General features: G+C 37.6%; 2 protein-coding genes and 1 pseudogene across 2 annotated transcripts in view; 1 reads left to right on the forward strand and 2 right to left on the reverse strand.

Moving 5' to 3' along the window:
- The window catches only part of CFDP1 (craniofacial development protein 1), a gene marked incomplete in the record, with an annotated part of 240,999 nt that extends 240,513 nt beyond the window's left edge, over window positions 1-486 (reverse strand). The window contains 1 exon segment of the mRNA XM_053700544.1: window positions 331-486. Within this exon segment, the coding sequence (XP_053556519.1) occupies window positions 331-391 (61 nt within the window).
- Window positions 487-1,287: 801 nt separating this feature from the next.
- On the forward strand, window positions 1,288-11,652 carry TMEM170A (transmembrane protein 170A). The gene is made up of 3 exons (XM_053700555.1): window positions 1,288-1,522; window positions 7,405-7,575; window positions 9,154-11,652. The coding sequence occupies exons 1-3, from the start codon at window positions 1,390-1,392 to the stop codon at window positions 9,282-9,284; spliced, it is 435 nt and encodes a 144-aa protein (XP_053556530.1). The 5' UTR covers window positions 1,288-1,389; the 3' UTR covers window positions 9,285-11,652.
- Window positions 11,653-14,065: 2,413 nt separating this feature from the next.
- LOC128664161 (uncharacterized) overlaps window positions 14,066-21,278 on the reverse strand; it is a 127,951-nt pseudogene continuing 120,738 nt past the window's right edge.

Here is a 21,278-nt window from a genome sequence, read left to right on the forward strand (position 1 = left end):
TGATGTGCATTTCAAATTTTGTTAACATGTCATAACTCTGACAGAGGAGAATCAGTATGTACACAAAACCATGTTATGATTATTAGTTTCTTTTTATTGATCTCCTTTACTGGGGGTTCTTGGGGTTATACATATACACTACACTTGCTTTGTATGTGCTGTTTATTTAGAACGAACTACAAGTCCCATAATGCATTTGGATGAGTTTCCTCAATCATGTCTCATACATCAACTGGATGCAAAAGCTTATAAGGTGTGCAGCTAAAATGGAATAACGAAATTTGCGCAGCAGTTGAGCATTATTACTTTTCCTTCGTCATATTTACTTACCAGATGGCACATAATCCTCATCTTCGGATGAGGAATAATCTTCAGAATCATAATCAGACATGGCTACAAATGAAGAATCTGCAGTTACCCTAAGAAACACAAGAGCATGAAAAGCGCATGTGTGAAATCGACAACCAATAAAAGCGTAAAGCGTTCCTCTGTCTGACGTGCGCGTACGTAAAATCTCTCAAACTGCACCGCGTAAAAGAATTACGTGCTTTGGTTCGGTATGAGACGCATGCCCAGTAGAATCCAACATTGTTTGTGGTCAGTTGTGACTACGGAGTCTGAGATAGATCAAAATGTGTTAGTTTATAATGTAACAGCTTTGGAATATTGTGTTTTTGTGTACCTGTACATTATGCAATCTACATAAGGGTATTTGATTATGCTTCACTAAGGACTACGCGAAAACACCCAATAAATTATAAGAAGAGATGAATATAAACTTGCAAAATAATTAAAATAAAGTTTAAATGCATTTTTTTCACCAAGATTTCGTGATTAACAAACATAACACAGTGGCTCACACACACACGTTTGGATAACAGTATGGAAAGGGATGTATGAATTCAATTTCAGGGAAAACAATTATATTAAACGTGGTAGATTCACGAAGATTTCTCTCCGCTAAAGAATGGGAGATGTATCTCGTTTAATGAACGTGTTCCGCAGCATAACACGCAAAGTGGGAAGGAAACTTTGTGAATTTACCCCGGTAGTACGTTGCAAATATTGAGACGCAGTGAGCAGATAAAAAGCGCTGTTGCAAACGTCAACTATTGTGCATGACCAAAACATAAGCCACGATAATGTATGTGTGTACATGACATGTGATTTCTATTGGCTGTCATGTGATAGAAAGATATTGCATCCAATCATATCACAATTTTATTTCAGGGGTTGTGTTCTCTGAGGTTTGCAGTCATCCGATTGGCTGTTTGACATCCAGCTCCTGTAAGTTTTGGTTCCAGGATGTCACAGGAGGAGGACCTGGGAAGTTGAGTTAGGAGAGAGTGAGGAGGCGCAGCGGCCTGAGGGGCTGTGGATGGCGGCAGTATGGAGAGTGGCAGTGGAGGAGGGCAAGGCGCAGAGACCGGGCTTCTACAGCAGATCCTAAGCTTGCGCCTTGTGCCAAGAGTCGGAAACGCAACGATATGTCCAAGCGCCACCACCCTGTGCGCCTTCCCTGGTGAGTTGGACGGGGGCCTTGTAATATGCAGGGCTCCCAGCAGCAACATAGGATTATTATTATTAAACTGATGTCTGACCGGATTAGTTATTTATGAAAGAGTAGATGTTTTTGATCCAGTTTTATACTTTTAAACATTGTTATTACGCACAGGGTTGTGTATGAGGAAATAATGTTTATCCACAGTACTGCTGCTTAGCTATTCGTGTCTAAATAGAATAACCAGCAAAATATTTACCCGTCCAGTTTCATGCTGATAAATATGTATATTTATATAGGGTAGTACATGTAGACAGCGCTTACTACAATTATGTAGATACAAACACACTAGAAATAGGATAGTAAAGAACAAAACGGATAGCGTCCCTTTTCTAATTAGTTCACAATATATAGTATGGTATGAGGAAAGAATGTATAGTTCAACATCTCAACCACATTTATACCTTGAGGTCTGATATCCCAGTTTTAATAAAGCTAGGTTATGTAGACAAATGTGAAGAGCTATGCTTTTGACATGGTGTGTTACAAGCTCTCCTTGAGTAAATGAAAGCAGCATTAATTTATTGAGAAAAATGAATGTATAGGAGATAAATGTATTGGCTATCTAGGATGGGAAGCTGTTGCAAGCTTTTCAAATTGTTAAAGGGAGGTGGAAATCAATTTTTTACTTTCATAATTTAGCATGCAATTCTAAAAATATTTTCAATTTTATTTTTATTATTTTCTTAGTATCATTAGTTGCATACCTATGTAAGGTCAGGAGTGTGCATGTGCCTTGAGCATTATAGGGCAGCAATATTTGTAGTGTTATTCATTGTTGAAAACACTGGTGTTAAAGGGCCATGATACCCAAATGTTGAAACACTAGAAAGTGATGCAGTATAGCTGTAAAAAGCGGACTAGAAAATATCACCTGAACATCTCTATGTAAAAAAGAAAGATATATATTTTAGCTCAAAAATTCCTCAGTAGCCACATCCCATTGTAAAGGACTTCTAAGCAGCAAATCAGTATGTCTGTCCCGGGACAGCTAAGGGGAGTGAGCTTACGTGCACACTCATCTTATTTCCTTATTCAGTTTAAGGAAGTTTACTATGAAATCTCATGAGAGTTAAGTGAAATCTCATGAGATCACAGTAACAGAGTTCATGACCTCAGCACTGTTGATGCTGATTGGCTGCTGTTCATTTTTTCATTTTTTTTTTTTTTACCTGCAGCTGGGCAACAGCTGAGTATAACTTTTTACACAGAACTTGCTCTGCTGAGCTGAGGAAATTGTGAGGTAAAATAGTGCTCAAGACTCCTGTACGGCCCTGACCCTGCTGAGGGATAGGGCTGCCACTACAAATTTTGGGGGCCCTGACTTAAACATTGATCAGCCCCCCCCCCCTTGACATGTGCAATTTTTGACCAAGTGACTAAAACATATATGCACTTCTTAAAGGACATTCAATACTTCCCTTAACATTATTTGCGCTAGAAATATAAGAACCGAAGATCCGCCTGCAGTATATCCCTCCTGCCATGCCGCCTTGCTTCTGTAGTAATCACTTTCGGTAACTTGTGTAATACCGGGTAAATATGGCAGCCGGACTCCCCCCACCATTACGTAGCTGCCTTCTTCAAATCATCATCAAATCAGAATTCGGTCTTCGGACATCTAGCGCAAATAATGTTAAGGGAAGTGTTGAATGTCCCTTTAATTTCAGTCAAACTTGGAAATGTTTTAAAGGTAATAACACAGAAACACACACACACTCATACACTGAAACACACACATATGGATTCACATATAGACACTCTAGCAGATATGCAAAGAAACACACTGACACCCACACAAGCACTCAGCACTTGTTTACATTGACCTGACAAGTAATGAGGTAGACTACAGTTTTGACAAAAAAGGAGATTTACAAGACAACATATGGAGTTCTGATTATCTTTTTGTCAAGGAAGATGCCAACTATATGGTAACAATAGCATAGAGTGGCTGAAACAAAGGGCCCTGAACTGCCTTAAAAATAATTTAAAGGTTAAGTGGCGGATTGGTGACTTCCGTAAAGGTCTCATTAGTCTGTCTGTAGAAAGATGTGAATAATCAGTAATAAGTTCAAAATCTCCTAAAAAGAAATAGACAATTGACACACAAACAAACTTGCACATATATCCAAGGAAACACCCACAGAGACAGCTATGAGAAAACGCAGACATACACACTCACAAACACCCACAGAAAACATACACAGACACCCACAGAAAACACACAGATATACACACATAGACACCCACATAAAGACATACATACATACACACACCCTTACTGAGACAGCCACAGAAAATGCACAGACATATGCACATACTCTTACAGAGACATCCACAGAAAACAGTCATACACACACACTCTCACATAGACATCCACAGAAAGCACAGACATACACACCAACCCTCACAGAGGCATCCACAGAAAAAGCACAAAGACAGACACACACTCAGAGACCCACAGAAAAAAAAATACATACACACTCATAGAGACACCAACAAAAGCACAAATACATAAACACAGGCAGCCACAGAAACACTCACAGGAGGTAAAATTTCTGCACATTGCTATCCCCTAAATCAACAGCGTTTGATATGTATGATAATAAAAAAAATAGCAGACATTTAGAGATCAGTTTTTAAAGACTCATATTTGGAAATGAGCACACAAAAATATTTCTGTGACTTAAAAATTGTACATTTAATGATCTGTCAGAATGGGTAGATGAAGAAAAACACTTTTGAAAGGTTGTCATGTTTCTCCCCCCCCCCATTTCCCCCAAAAAAGGGCATCACTTCAAATCTGGGGTACAAATGTTCCCATCTGTCAGCTGTAATTATTGATAAAATGCCTTCTGGCATCTGGAAAGTCCTTGCATAAAGGGGCAGTAAACTGGAATGTTATATATGAGCTAATGTTATATATCAGCTAATGAGTAGCAATAACTACGAAACAGTCTGTCCTAGGATGGTTATGAATCACTGCACTAACCCTAGCTAAGCTTATAAGCTGTGTGAACAGCGATGCTTTGGCGTTAAGGGAATCTGCTGAAAAGCAGACTTGAAATAAAAAGGTGCGTCGTGAACCTAATTTGCATATCTTACCCGGAATCCTTTGCTGCATTGGAAACAATGTATTCCAGAGGTTTTCAGTGGGAAAAACAAGCCTTCTGGCCTGTATAGATTTGTTAATGATCTACACAATGAGTTTTCTCTCTCTCTTCTTTCTTCTTCTCTCTTCTTTCATACAATTATTATAAAAACATCTGCTCAGAAAAACTCCAACAGTTCTTTTAATATATATATATATATATATATATATATATATATATATATATATATATATATATATATATATATATATATATATATATATATATATACATACATACATATACATCCATTCAGGATACAACCTTGTACAGACTTAGCAATTTTTACTGAGAACTAAGTATGTAAGAATTTTTAAAGGGACAGTGCACTGGAAAGTTATTTTATAAAAATAAAGTCCTATTGAACTCCATATTGAGTCCTTTTAGAACTAAAGTATAAAATGTATTAATCCAAAACATCTCCCTTTTCTTTAAAATATGATCCCTGTCTTCTCCCCTCTTTGGCCTATGTATTCTTTCTATTACTTGAAACTTCTGGCTGATGTTATTGCCCATGGATTTAAATTGGTTAATCCTGTCTCTTATCTCCCTGCACATTTCACCAATATATACAAGTCCCCACAGACATTGTAATGATATATATTACAAGGTCTGATCTACAAGTTAAATATTCCTGGATCTTATATTTAGTTTCCAGTAAAGGATGGAAGAAATAACTGCCTTTTATCATTACAGTTTCCAAATAACAAGTACAGGAATAGATGGTATTTGAATACTGTTTTGACCATGCCACTATCATATGACGAATGTTATTATGCATGTGATTGTTTTTATAAAAAAAAAAAATTATTAATCTTTCTGTTGACTGCATATATCTGTACCCAACCATCTTTTTTTTTTTTTTTTTTTTTTTTTTTTTTATTTTATTTTAAATCAGACTGCCTGACAGGACCTTAGTATCATAGAAGTCTGCTGAACAGCAGCAATGCCCTTACTACAAACTAGCTGGTTATCGGTAACTGTACACAAGTGACTCTTGGGGGATATATATATATATATATATATATATATATATATATATATATATATATATATATATATATATATATATATATATATATATATATATATATATATATATATATATATATATATATATATATATATATATTGGGTAAAGTCAGAAATCTGGGTAATCCTAGGATTGCCTGGGTAATCCTAACATTACCCAAGTGGCTGTGGGTAAAGCCCAATGTAATGTAATTCCCCCATCTACACTATTTCATCTGGCATCCACCCCAAGTGAACTTTGGGGAATTAGGTTTACAAGGGCAGCTTTGACCCCCCCCTAGGTGGAGGCAAAAAAGATAGTTAAAATGTGTGAAATACAGTGCATCGTATATATGCAGTGACTCAGTGTCTCTACCAACAGCCACTTGGGTAATATCAGGTTTACCCGGGTAATGCTAGGGTTAACCGATTTCTTTATCCGCAACTAGGGTTGCACCGATACCATTTTTTTATGACTGAGTAAAAGTACCGATACTTGTTTTCAAATACTCGCCGATGCCAATTACCGATCCTTTTTTTTTTTTTTTTATGTCATGTGACAGTTTACCAAACACAATACAGACTAATTAGTTAAGATTCCGTCTTCATAATTATAAAGGATTGTAATTCAAAAGACATTATGAAATAATAAAAAAGTTCACTGAACATGTTTATAAATAAAAAATATTACAATAAAATATTAAATTTAAAGGGGTGATGCAATTGGGTTGTAGGGCTGTTATATAACATCAATCTGACATTTGTATGGAGGTTTGACTCTAAGTTGAACAGTCTTTCACTTTCCACACTACTTCATGGGGCAGAAAGATATTTTTGGGCCATTTTAGCCAGAGCTGGAAATCTGTTTATTAACTGCCCAGTACTTCAGGAGTTTGTCTGAACGAGGTACAGTGATCTCTCCTACAATAATACAAATAACAGCAATTTGTATTGGCAGAACAGTAGTAAACAATTTTTAGTTTAGTCTCCTCTCCAGTTTAAAATGAAATGGGAACATGCAGTTTGAAAAAACGCCACAAGATAGCATATGAGTAGGAAGTGGAGGTATCTGTTTAAGTATCTGTGCATTTGCACGAGTACAAGTACTCATGCAAATACTTGGTATCGGTACCGATACTAGTATCGGTGCATCCCTATCCGCAACAGATATATCTCAATTTCAAGTCCTAAGCTACTAGCCAGGCCAAAATGTTACTCGCCACTGATCCCACCAATGACCTGCCCAGACCCACTAAATCACACCCCCTCTGCATATGTTTAGCCATTGTGAAACGCCTTATTTAGTAATTTTGAATATTTGTTATTTTAAACCATAACAAATTAAGTAATTTTAATAAAATTCTTAAAAATATAAGCATTTGTGGTCTATTTAGCAGTGTATATATGTTGATTTAACATTCACTCGCTATCTTTCACCACTCGCCACAATGCAATTTCTACTCGCCGATGGCAAGTGGAAATTTTTAGCCCATTAGATATAATAATATTATTATTAATAATAATAATATTTGCACTATTTTATTGTATATGTGTTGACCTTATGTCCATGTTGGTATCAGGATATGCTACATAACTTTGTTCAGTTGTATTTATATATCAAAATCTCCATTGCTTTATGACTGATTTCCTACTACAAATTATAATAATACTGTCTTTTAGAGATGTGGTATGGTGTATTCCTATGGGCCCTGGTCTCTTCCCTTTTCTTCCATATACCTGCTGGATTGCTTGCTCTGTTTACCCTCAGACATCACAAGTACGGAAGGTTTATGTCTGTCGGAATCTTTCTTATGGGCATCATTGGACCAATATCTGCTGGGATTTTAACAAGTAAGTAACCGTGATGGGAAACAGAAGAATTACTGTCTGATAACTAACACATCATTTTGTTCAGCCTTTTAGCCTCTGGCTGTATTACATTTTTAATGTGAATATGTGCTTTATTTTTGCTACTCTAAGATTGTATGCTCCCTTGGGAGTTTGATCACTATTTATTCCTTTATTCCGTCTTGCCTTTATTGTACTTTTTTTATTTTATTAATTATTACACTGCAGAATACGTTGGCACATTTTTATTTTGTTTTGACAGTTTTATTTTTATTATGTGTTCCCAAAGGCAAATTGGAGCAGCACTTGTTTTGTATTTTCACCCACAGTTTTAGTCTTTTCCTTCTGTTTCACACAGAAATCTTCCGGGTTTGTGTCACCTCCTAATATACACACCATGAAAACTGAACTGATTTTTTTTCGGGCTTGCTCCTAGATTTCAAATTTGTCAATTCTGAATTGATCTGATGGTTTAAAAAAAAAAAAAAAAAAAAAGCTGTAGTCGTTAATGACTTTAGCTTTAAAGTGACATGAGAGTCAAAATGTAACTTTCATGATGCAATTTTAATAAACTTTTTAATTTGTCTGTTATTAAATGTAATTAATTCTCTTGGTATTCTTTGTTGAAATGCATATCTAAGTCGGCTTAGTAGCAGCAATGCACTACTGGGAGCTAGCTGATGAATGGTGGCTATGCACTTATTCCTCTTATTGACTCACCAGATGTTTTCAACCTACAATAGTGCTTTGGCGCTGACTTAACCTATGTGGTTCATCCCTTGACAGAACTTTTTATTATTGCCCTGCTGATTGCATGTGTCACATTAGATCATTTTTCTTTTTTGGATTCTAGTTTTGTTTTTGAGTAAACTTCCAATCTTTTGCTTGATTATGATGATGCCACCCATGATACTAGTACTACTGGATCCCCTTTCCTCAATGTGCGATCCAGCTCCTACTAAGGTCTTACAGAAGCCGATCTTTAAGCGCCTTCCCATAATAAGCTTTGTCATAAGCCTACCGTAACCAACAATGAGATGGCAGTTTCAGCTTCTTGACGTGATCCATATCTTACCTCTAATGATGTTTTGATTTATTTGGATCCTTTTTTCATTAGTGGATGGAATCAGAATGTAATCTGTTGTATTAGAAATGCAAATGTTGCCCTCTACACTGAGAAGCATCTCTATAATTAGTGATAAGAATTGCAAAATAGTTCCACAAAAATGAAATAGAGGTTGTGCAATACCTGAATAACTACTCCCTGTCCTTTTTTACTTGTTTATGGAATCCAAAGTGGTAGGGATCCTTTTTCTGTCACCTTTTTATAAAGGATGTTTTCTTCCTTCTTCTTTAAATGACTCTTATTTATGGCATGTAAAGCTAATCTTTCTCTCTTTGTAGTGTTATTAAACAGGTATATAAAGTGTATTGCTTGAGAGGAATACTTTCTGTATGATTTAGAATTTGGTAAATAGGGAGTTAAAAACACAGGCACACTTTAAACTCCAATGCAATAAATGTACTCTTTATTAATCTGTAGTGGTCAGTTAATTTAACATGGTTATTTTTTCTCAACAGGTGCTGCCATAGCTGGTGTCTACAGAGCTGCAGCCAAGGAAATGATCCCCTTTACAGCTCTTGTGCTTGGCGTGGGGCAGACTTTCTGTGTCCTTATAGTTTCCTTTTTAAGGATTTTAGCTACCTTGTAACATAATGGAAGTGGAATCTTAAAAAAATGGACTTTGGATTTATATTTTCATTCAATCTTTATTTTGTTACTTTGTGTAACATACTGGAGACTTGCCCATACTTTATTACAAACAAATCTACAACACAATGGAATATCAGATGATATTTACACCTATCCAAAACACAATAGCTTGAAATGAAGCAGAAAAAAACCAGATTCTTGATACATGTGGTAGTCCTTTAACTGATTGTGCTTTTATGTACACACAAAATAAAACGTGGCATGGCTTTTGTTACAGCTCCCAAGCATCTGCAGCAACTGACATATAGCCAGTGGACTTTCTTCCTACCGTAATGGTGCTGCTGAATTTTGTGTTTTTTTATGACAAACTGTTTAACCTGCAAAAAGCTCCATGCAGATGTTCACAGTGCTCTCTTTGTATCACTGCTGCACTGTTTTTAAGAGCAACTATTAAAAAGTACATAGTCTGGACTTTGCACCCAGCAAGATATGAAATGCCACCTTTTTTCCTTTTAGAAAGGAACATGTTTTTTAAATAGTTTTAATTATTTTAACATAGATTTTCAGTTATTCTCTCTGCTGCTAAATGTATAAATATCTCCTTTTCTGATCTTATATTACTATAAATGGTTTTTATTCATAAATGATTTTATTGCTGTTCTGGTTCACTTTGGCTAAGAATGCCGTGCTTGCTAAATGGTAGTATGCTGTATATTTTCTTACAGCCTATCACATTTTATAAACATTTCCAAAATTCTGTACATCTAAGTAAAACTGTTGTTAAGCTTTTGAACTCCTATCCCAAAAAGCCTCATTTCAGTATCAATGACTAATATTAAGGTATGACCTTTTTAATTTTTATATAACCTTTTTAGCAAAATTTTGAGGGCTCTGGTTAATTAAATTTGTACAGTTTTGGCCAAGCAGTTATTACTTTTACAAAGGAATTGTGGCTATAATAACATGTAAATATTAGCTGCAGTCATCAGCCCTCAAATCTTTAAACAATACATATGAATTGTCTTCCTTTTACATATGTAATAGTTTGTATTTTATCCTCTTGCCTCTAAACAGGGAATGTTTACAAACCAGATGTTTTCCCCAGCATTTTCTGATAGCAAATAAATAAGAGATGGGAATAATATTTCTACATGTACAAATATGAAAAACAAGCAATGAATGGGCATTAAACACTTTAAGATTATAATATTTAATTATGCAAACTTTACAACACACTTTCATTTTTTATTTCCCCCCCATTTTCTGTAATTTAACTTAGCATGGGGAGGTAAGATAAGGAACTGCAAAATGATAGGTTTACTAACACATTTTAAAATGTTCACACGGACTCTCCCAGTATGCTAACTTAAAAATATTGTAATTGCAAAGTGTTTAATGTCCTTTTACGTGCATCTGAATCCATTGCTCTTGACATACATCTTACACCTACTAAAACCTTTAATTTGTTTGATAGAATTCTATGTCCTTGTAAAATATTTGCTACAGCCTAGCCCAGGGAGATATATCTCTATGCACCATTTATTAGGAGCAGAACATCCTTGTCATGATGGTGCTGCAGCAGTAACAACCTCTTTGAATTACTCGAGGTGTTGAGTCTTATAAAAATGATTGTCTGATGGTAAAACCCTTTTTAAATTCTGTAGCATCTAACCTTTCCTATGATACATTCTCATTCTGTTATAAAATAAGGATGCAAGCAGAAAACAATTGCACACAAAATCTATTTACTCCAAAACCACATTCTTCCACTTAATAAGTATATGAGCAAGTTTCTTTTAACTAAAACTTAAGTTCTCTTTTTCCTTTTCTAGCATTCAGCTTTACAAACTAGATAGAGAACCTACTAATCTGTGATGGGTAAGTGATCTGATTGGTAGAGGGAACAGTACCAGAAATTATGTTTTTATACAATTTAATCACATGGCTGTTTTATTCTTTGAAGGGCTGGACCAAATTATATTTTTGTCCCTAAAGGATTGCTAATGTCCATGCTAAAGGCGTTTACTTTGTGACTTACTGACGTAAGAATGTGACATTTTCAAAGTGGATTATAACTCAGAAAATCTACCTTTGTTAATTAAGACCCATTATAATTACTTGGTATACTAAATTTACACACAGACAAATATATGTGGTAAATTTATACACAGACACATTGTAAACATATATGTAAGGTACACACTCACTAACTTTATTAAAGAAACATAATATTAAACACATCTTCATTTGACTTTACACAAGAAGCTGAAGAAGTTTTGTTTAATTTTTGCACTAATATTTCAAACTAACTGATGTACAGTTTTTATTCTTATATTTTAATAAATGCTGTGGTTTCTTTCAGGCAATTTTGTTATTAAAACTGTTCTTTTATTCTAAGAGGATAATCAATGACTTTACTAGGTTTATTAAACTGCTTACTATCCTTATGGGCCCTTCTTGTAAATTTGTATAATATATATATATATATATATATATATATATATATATATATATATATATATATATATATGTATATATGTATATATGTATGTATGTGTATATATATATATATATATATATATATATATATATATATATATATATATATATATATATATATATATATATATGTATGTGTATATATATATATATATATATATATGTATGTGTATATATATATATATATATATATATATATATATATGTATGTGTGTATATATATATATATATATATATATATATATATATATATATGTATGTGTATATATATATATATATATATATATATATATATATATATGTATGTGTATATATATATATATATATATATATATATATATATATATATGTATGTATATGTGTATATATATATATATATGTGTGTATATATATATATATATATATATATATATATATATATATATATATATATATATATATATATATATATATATATATATATATTATCAGTGGGGGATTGCACTCCAAGCAAACGTACAATCCAGTACACATACACACACTTTCAATAGGGATACTGACCGGTAATGCTTAATCCTGATTCATTACTTGGGGGAGGCTAGTTTAGATGTATATTATTCTTCTTTAGTCTTGTTCTCCTTTTTCCCCTGACAAGTCAAATCCTAATTTAAGATTAAATCATTAATGTCTTAAGCATATTAACCATATACTGCTGCCATTCACTTTACTGAAATCCTCTGCAGTGGTTATCATTTCATTTTATTTTTTGCTGGTTATGACTAAAATGCAAAACTTGCTATTGCAATTATTTTATTCTCCAAATTTAATTATTTCTGTACAATAGAAATCTGATTTAAAATGTAAATTTTTTATTTTTCTACTAATGTCTATAATTTTGGTGTACCTGTTTATATAACCAATAAAAAAAAGTTTGAGTAAGATATGCATGAATGTTTTTTTTTTCTTTTCTTCTAAATTTACAACTCTTAAATAATGTGATAAAAATGGACTTTATTTTCATTTAAAAAAAGATCTTTAAAATTTTTTACTTGGGTACTATTATGTCAAGTTTTAGCAAAAATGATATTCATATTTATTAATAATTCAATGTCTGTTTGGGGACACTGAGCAGACAGCATAATAGGAAGGTTGGCTGTATTAGCCACTGCTGATTTTGAGAAAAAACATGCTTGACCTCTTGAGTCGTCAATTTCCCGGCCCTAACCAACAATTATTCTTTAAACATAAATATTATAAAGAAGCCACTAACTTATTTTTTTTCTTTCTACTGGTATTCAACTTAGACTGGCACGCCAGACCAAACGTGGTACTATGTTCGACCACACAATAAGCAAATTTGGGAGCAACTCTCTCGATAAGTCCTTAGTTATCCTCTTTACAAGCTCCTATTGAGTTAAAAACCCCAAATCATTGCCCCAAGCATGCACAAAAATATATCAGGAGAAGGAAATAGTTTAGAGTAATCCACCACCTGCAATAAAACCTGGTCCCCACGAAGACCACACTCTCAAAACCATTTTAACAAAACGTTATCTCTGTCAAAACCCAGCTGAAGGCCTTCCTCCTTGTCCGCTGCAGCTTTTCTGGCCCAGTATACAAAAGAGTAGCCCACAACCCAAAGATGAACAGGACCTAGAAGAGAGTAAAAAAAGCATAATGAACAAATTAAACCCTCAAATGAGGGAGAACATAAGAATGGAACTAGTAGATCTTCACCTCCCTACCCCCTAAATAACATTTTCACTTAAACCTAAAATGGCCGCTTGAGTGGTCGCCCCTATCATAAGAGTGAGCTAAATTCATCAGGATTCAAATCTGCAAGAAAATTGACACTTGTGAGTTCATCAGCACCACGCCAGACACACCCAAACCCTCATGTGAAGAAGGCCAATTAAAAAGCTGCCTAAAAAAGAAATGCCTCCTATTCAGAATCGCAGACTACCTGTAACACTTTTCACAACTTGCCCAACAATCGAAAAAGTAAATGGGCGCCGACTGTCCCCTTTACAACAGTCTCTTTAAAGCCCTTTAACAATTTGCCTTATGCAAAACAACTTTGTGATATCGATTTACATTCAGGAATCAAAATGCAAGGGCTGACCACTTCTTATCCACTACAGGAGATCATCTACACAGTTTCCAAGACCAGATCCACTCCATCAAAACCCTCACACTTGCCCCATCACTGTCCACAAGCCCCTGCTTCTTAATCAGCTCCTCCCATTCTGTCCATACATTTTGAATAAGCGGTTCATGAACTCAGAGCTAAGGAGGCTCTTATCAGATCAGCAAGTCCTCTGTGCCAATGCTCCATAGTGACTCCAGGAAATCCTTCCCCACTCCATCTGCTTGAGGAGCCAGTTCTCTAAAGCACTGCCACTGAAATCGAGAAAGGGCATCAGCAATTGAGTTTCTTCTGTTATGTGTGATCAGTCCACGGGTCATCATTACTTCTGGGATATAACTCCTCCCCAACAGGAAATGCAAGAGGATTCACCCAGCAGAGCTGCATATAGCTCCTCCCCTCTACGTCACTCCCAGTCATTCTCTTGCACCCAACGACTAGATAGGATGTGTGAGAGGACTATGGTGATTATACTTAGTTTTTATAACTTCAATCAAAAGTTTGTTATTTTACAATAGCACCGGAGCGTGTTATTGCCTCTCTGGCAGAGTTTGAAGAAGAATCTACCAGAGTTTTTACTATGATTTTAACCGGAGTAGTTAAGATCATATTGCTGTTTCTCGGCCATCTGAGGGAGGTAAAAGCTTCAGATCAGGGGACAGCGGGCAGATGAATCTGCATTGAGGTATGTAGCAGTTTTTATTTTCTGAATGGAATTGATGAGAAAATCCTGCCATACCGTTATAATGACATGTATGTATACTCACACTTCAGTATTCTGGGGATGGTACTTCACTGGAATTACTCTGTAAAAAGTACATTAAACCTTTTAATAGGTATTTATTATGTTAAACGTTTTTGCTGGAATGTAGAATCGTTTGCATTTTCTGAGGTACTGAGTGAATAAATGTTTGGGCATTATTTTTCCACTTGGCAGTTGCTTGTTTTAATTGTGACAGTTTCGTTTCTCTCTCACTGCTGTGTGTGAGGGGGAGGGGCCGTTTTTTGGCGCTCTTTGCTACGCATCAAAAATTTCCAGTCAGTTACTCTTGTATTTCCTGCATGATCCGGTTCATCTCTAACAGAACTCAGGGGTCTTCAAACTTCTTTGAAGGGAGGTAGATTCTCTCAGCAGAGCTGTGAGACTTATATATTGACTGTGATTAAAAACGTTGCTCTGTAATTTTTACGTTTCAAATTTAATTATTGTTACTTTACTAATGGGAACAAACCTTTGCTAAAAGTTGTGTTGTTTTCAAGGATTGATGCTATAACAGTTTTTTCAGTTCATTATTTCAACTGTCATTTAATCGTTTAGTGCTTCTTTGAGGCACAGTACGTTTTTGTTAAATAAGATTGTAACCAAGTTGCAAGTTTATTTGCTAGTGTGTTAAACATGTCTGATTCAGAGGAAGATACCTGTGTCATTTGTTCCAATGCCAAGGTGGAGCCCAATAGAAATTTATGTACTAACTGTATTGATGCTACTTTAAATAAAAGCCAATCTGTACAAATTGAACAAATTTCACCAAACAGCGAGGGGAGAGTTATGCCGACTAACTCGCCTCACGTGTCAGTACCTGCATCTCCCGCCCGGGAGGTGCGTGATATTGTGACGCCTAGTACATCTGGGCGGCCATTACAGATAACATTACAAGATATGGCTACTGTTATGACTGAAGTTTTGGCTAAATTACCAGAACTAAGGGGCAAGCGTGATCACTCTGGGGTGAGAACAGAGTGCGCTGATAATACTAGAGCCATGTCTGATACTGCGTCACAGCTTGCAGAGCATGAGGACGGAGAGCTTCATTCTGTGGGTGACGGTTCTGATCCAAACAGATTGGATTCAGATATTTCAAATTTTAAATTTAAATTGGAGAACCTCCGTGTATTACTAGGGGAGGTTTTAGCGGCTCTTAATGATTGTAACACTGTTGCAATACCAGAGAAATTGTGTAGGTTGGATAAATACTTTGCGGTACCGGCGAGTACTGACGTTTTTCCTATACCTAAGAGACTAACTGAAATTGTTACTAAGGAGTGGGATAGACCCGGTGTGCCGTTCTCACCCCCTCCAATATTTAGAAAGATGTTTCCAATAGACGCCACCACACGGGACTTATGGCAAACGGTCCCTAAGGTGGAGGGAGCAGTTTCTACTTTAGCTAAGCGTACCACTATCCCGGTGGAGGATAGCTGTGCTTTTTCAGATCCAATGGATAAAAAATTAGAGGGTTACCTTAAGAAAATGTTTGTTCAACAAGGTTTTATATTGCAACCCCTTGCATGCATCGCGCCGATTACGGCTGCGGCAGCATTTTGGATGGAGTCTCTGGAAGAGAACCTTAGTTCAGCTACGCTGGACGACATTACGGACAGGCTTAGAGTCCTTAAACTAGCTAATTCATTCATTTCGGAGGCCGTAGTACATTTAACCAAACTTACGGCTAAGAACTCAGGATTCGCCATTCAGGCACGTAGGGCGCTGTGGCTAAAATCCTGGTCAGCTGATGTAACTTCTAAGTCCAAATTACTTAATATACCTTTCAAAGGGCAAACTTTATTTGGGCCCGGTTTGAAAGAAATTATCGCTGACATTACAGGAGGTAAGGGCCACGCCCTGCCTCAAGACAAAGCCAAAGCTAAGGCTAGACAGTCTAATTTTCGTCCCTTTCGGAATTTCAAAGCAGGAGCAGCACCAACTTCCACTGCACCAAAACAGGAAGGAGCCGTTGCTCGTTACAGACAGGGCTGGAAACCTAACCAGTCCTGGAACAAGGGCAAGCAGGCCAGGAAACCTGCTGCTGCCCCTAAGACAGCATGAATCGAGGGCCCCCGATCCGGGACCGGATCTAGTGGGGGGCAGACTCTCTCTCTTCGCCCAGGCTTGGGCAAGAGATGTTCAGGATCCCTGGGCGCTAGAGATCATATCTCAAGGATACCTTCTAGACTTCAAATTCTCTCCCCCAAGAGGGAGATTTCATCTGTCAAGGTTGTCAACAAACCAGATAAAGAAAGAAGCGTTTCTACGCTGTATACAAGATCTGTTATTAATGGGAGTGATCCATCCGGTTCCGCGGTCGGAACAAGGACAAGGGTTTTACTCAAACCTGTTTGTGGTTCCCAAAAAAGAGGGAACTTTCAGGCCAATCTTGGATTTAAAGATCCTAAACAAATTCCTAAGAGTTCCATCGTTCAAAATGGAAACTATTCGGACAATCTTACCCATGATCCAAAAGGGTCAGTACATGACCACAGTGGATTTAAAGGATGCTTACCTTCACATACCGATTCACAAAGATCATTACCGGTATCTAAGGTTTGCCTTCTTAGACAGGCATTACCAGTTTGTAGCTCTTCCATTCGGATTGGCTACGGCTCCAAGAATCTTCACAAAGGTTCTGGGTGCCCTTCTGGCGGTACTAAGACCGCGAGGAATTTCGGTAGCTCCGTACCTAGACGACATTCTGATACAAGCTTCAAGCTTTCAAACTGCCAAGTCTCATACAGAGTTAGTTCTGGCATTTCTAAGGTCGCATGGATGGAAAGTGAACGAAAAGAAGAGTTCTCTCTTTCCTCTCACAAGAGTTCCATTCTTGGGGACTCTTATAGATTCTGTAGAAATGAAGATTTATCTGACAGAAGACAGATTAACAAAGCTTCTAAATGCATGCCGTGTCCTTCATTCCATTCAACTCCCGTCAGTAGCTCAATGCATGGAGGTGATCGGCTTAATGGTAGCAGCAATGGACATAGTACCCTTTGCACGTCTACATCTCAGACCGCTGCAATTGTGCATGCTGAGTCAGTGGAATGGGGATTACTCAGACTTGTCCCCTACTCTGAATCTGGATCAAGAGACCAGAAACTCTCTTCTATGGTGGCTTTCTCGGCCACATCTGTCCAGGGGGATGCCATTCAGCAGGCCGGACTGGACAATTGTAACAACAGACGCCAGCCTACTAGGTTGGGGCGCTGTCTGGAATTCTCTGAAGGCTCAGGGACAATGGAATCAGGAGGAAAGTCTCCTACCAATAAACATTCTGGAATTGAGAGCAGTTCTCAATGCCCTTCTGGCTTGGCCCCAGTTAAAAACTCGGGGGTTCATCAGGTTTCAGTCGGACAACATCACGACTGTAGCTTACATCAACCATCAAGGAGGGACAAGAAGCTCCCTAGCAATGATGGAAGTATCAAAGATAATTCGCTGGGCAGAGTCTCACTCTTGCCACCTGTCAGCAATCCACATCCCGGGAGTGGAGAACTGGGAGGCGGATTTCTTGAGTCGCCAGACTTTTCATCCGGGGGAGTGGGAACTTCATCCGGAGGTCTTTGCCCAAATACTTCGACGTTGGGGCAAACCAGAGATAGATCTCATGGCGTCTCGCCAGAACGCCAAACTTCCTCGCTACGGGTCCAGATCCAGGGATCCGGGAGCGGTTCTGATAGATGCTTTGACAGCACCTTGGAACTTCGGGATGGCTTATGTGTTTCCACCCTTCCCGCTGCTTCCTCGATTGATTGCCAAAATCAAACAGGAGAGAGCATCAGTGATTCTAATAGCGCCTGCATGGCCACGCAGGACTTGGTATGCAGATCTAGTGGACATGTCATCCTGTCCGCCTTGGTCTCTACCTCTAAGACAGGACCTTCTGATACAGGGTCCATTCAAACATCAAAATCTAACTTCTCTGAAGCTGACTGCTTGGAAATTGAACGCTTGATTTTATCAAAACGTGGTTTTTCTGAGTCGGTTATTGATACCCTGATACAGGCTAGGAAGCCTGTTACCAGAAGGATTTACCATAAGATATGGCGTAAATACCTATACTGGTGCGAATCCAAAGGTTACTCCTGGAGTAAGGTTAGGATTCCTAGGATATTGTCCTTTCTACAAGAAGGTTTAGAAAAGGGTTTATCGGCTAGTTCATTAAAGGGACAGATCTCAGCTCTGTCCATCTTGTTGCACAGGCGTCTGTCAGAAAATCCAGACGTCCAGGCCTTTTGTCAGGCTTTAGCTAGAATCAAGCCTGTGTTTAAAACTGTTGCTCCGCCATGGAGTTTAAACCTTGTTCTTAACGTTCTACAAGGAGTTCCGTTTGAACCCCTTCATTCCGTTGATATAAAGTTGTTATCTTGGAAAGTGTTATTTTTAATGGCTATTTCTTCGGCTCGGAGAGTCTCTGAGTTATCAGCTTTACATTGTGATTCTCCTTATTTGATTTTTCATTCAGATAAGGTAGTTCTGCGTACTAAACCTGGGTTCTTACCTAAGGTAGTAACTAACAGGAACATCAATCAAGAGATCGTGGTTCCTTCCCTGTGCCCGAATCCTTCTTCAAAGAAGGAACGTCTTCTACACAATCTGGATGTAGTTCGTGCCCTCAAGTTCTACTTGCAGGCAACTAAGGATTTTCGACAAACGTCTTCCCTGTTTGTCGTGTACTCTGGTCAGAGGAGAGGTCATAAGGCTTCGGCTACCTCTCTCTCCTTCTGGCTTCGTAGCATAATTCGTTTAGCCTATGAGACTGCTGGACAGCAGCCTCCTGAAAGAATTACAGCTCATTCTACTAGAGCTGTGGCTTCCACTTGGGCCTTTAAGAATGAGGCCTCTGTTGAACAGATTTGCAAGGCTGCAACTTGGTCTTCGCTTCATACTTTTTCCAAATTTTACAAATTTGACACTTTTGCTTCTTCGGAGGCTATTTTTGGGAGAAAGGTTCTTCAGGCAGTGGTTCCTTCTGTATAATGAGCCTGCCTATCCCTCCCGTCATCCGTGTACTTTTGCTTTGGTATTGGTATCCCAGAAGTAATGATGACCCGTGGACTGATCACACATAACAGAAGAAAACATAATTTATGCTTACCTGATAAATTCCTTTCTTCTGTTGTGTGATCAGTCCACGGCCTGCCCTGTTTTTTAAGGCAGGTAAATATTTTTTAAATTATACTCCAGTCACCACTTCACCCTTGGTTTCTCCTTTCTCGTTGATTCTTGGTCGAATGACTGGGAGTGACGTAGAGGGGAGGAGCTATATGCAGCTCTGCTGGGTGAATCCTCTTGCATTTCCTGTTGGGGAGGAGTTATATCCCAGAAGTAATGATGACCCGTGGACTGATCACACAACAGAAGAAAGGAATTTATCAGGTAAGCATAAATTATGTTTTTGTATACCCAGGATGTGCTTAGCTCTCACCATCACATTCAACCGCAAGCTACAGCACCAAAACCATCAATAACCTAATCACAGGAGGGGATAAGGAGTGCAAACGGTTAATTGCAAATACTACTCCCATGTTATTAGTTGAAAAACGGAACTGATCTATCACTCAATTTCTCACTCCACACAGATAGCTACCAAAATGGGAAACAACTCCAAAAATACCAAATTTTTTACCAACTCATTTTCTCCCCATCCAGCTGACCATTCAGATGCACACCACTCATTCCCAAATATAGCACCAAATCCCAAGCTTCCGGGAGCATCTGTCATAAGCCCCAGCTCCTCATTGGATATTCTTGGGGCCTGAATGAGAGAAGATCCATTAAAGTTGCAAAGGAAAACTTGCAGATCTTTTTTTAAGAGCCCAAGACAGCTGTATAAAATGATGAGGCCACTGTACTCCAGCAGTAGCTAGTGATAGCCTGCAGCAAAAACTCTCCCCATAGGGATAATCGCGCAGGCAAAATTTAACTTTCCTAGCAATGATTGCATTTCTACCAGCTTAACGTCGATGCAGATAACAAATACTCGAGACCCTTAATCAGGTCCTCAACCTTGTTTTCAGGAAGTCTGCATTACATTGAATCAGAATCTATAGTATTGCTCAAACTCAACACCGTTATTGGGCCTTCTGATTTCTCGAGTGCTATAGGCACTCCAAAATCTACTGTGATGTTATAAAACATATCTTTCATGTTGGCACAGATCAGGGAACCAGATGGACCCGCAAACAAAAAATCATCCAGATAGTGGACAACAGAGGACAGACCAGACTTTTCACCCATGGAACGAGCTAAAGCGGTCGTTTAGAGAGCGAGAAATTGAGCAAACCATCGGAAGGTAGAGGTCTACATAAAAGGTGCCCTCAAAAAAACAACCCAACAACTTATGACAGACAATAATAAGCGAAAGGCCACCTCAATGTCCACATTCGCCATTAAGGCATGCCTACCGGCTGTTCTGACCAATTGTGTGGTCAAACGACGCTTACTTCACCAAAGTCAATTCAGGAGGGTTACAGTCATTAACCGAGCTTCCCTTTGGAAATGATAGATGCTGAATCAATCTAAATTTACCAGACTATAGCACAGATATAAAAAAAAGAAGCATCCCCTAAGCACTCAAGGAGAGTAACGCCATC

The sequence above is a fragment of the Bombina bombina genome, chromosome 1 (assembly GCF_027579735.1).
Source record: "Bombina bombina isolate aBomBom1 chromosome 1, aBomBom1.pri, whole genome shotgun sequence".
Classification (NCBI taxonomy): domain Eukaryota; kingdom Metazoa; phylum Chordata; class Amphibia; order Anura; family Bombinatoridae; genus Bombina; species Bombina bombina.

Excerpts from the sequence above, each read along its gene's own strand:
- TMEM170A (XM_053700555.1), top strand. The coding sequence starts at position 1,390 with ATGGAGAGTGGCAGTGGAGGAGGGCAAGGCGCAGAGACCGGGCTTCTA. Across the intron at positions 1,523-7,404 it reads CACCCTGTGCGCCTTCCCTG|AGATGTGGTATGGTGTATTC; the intron begins GTGAGTTGGACG and ends ACTGTCTTTTAG. Across the intron at positions 7,576-9,153 it reads ATCTGCTGGGATTTTAACAA|GTGCTGCCATAGCTGGTGTC; the intron begins GTAAGTAACCGT and ends TTTTCTCAACAG.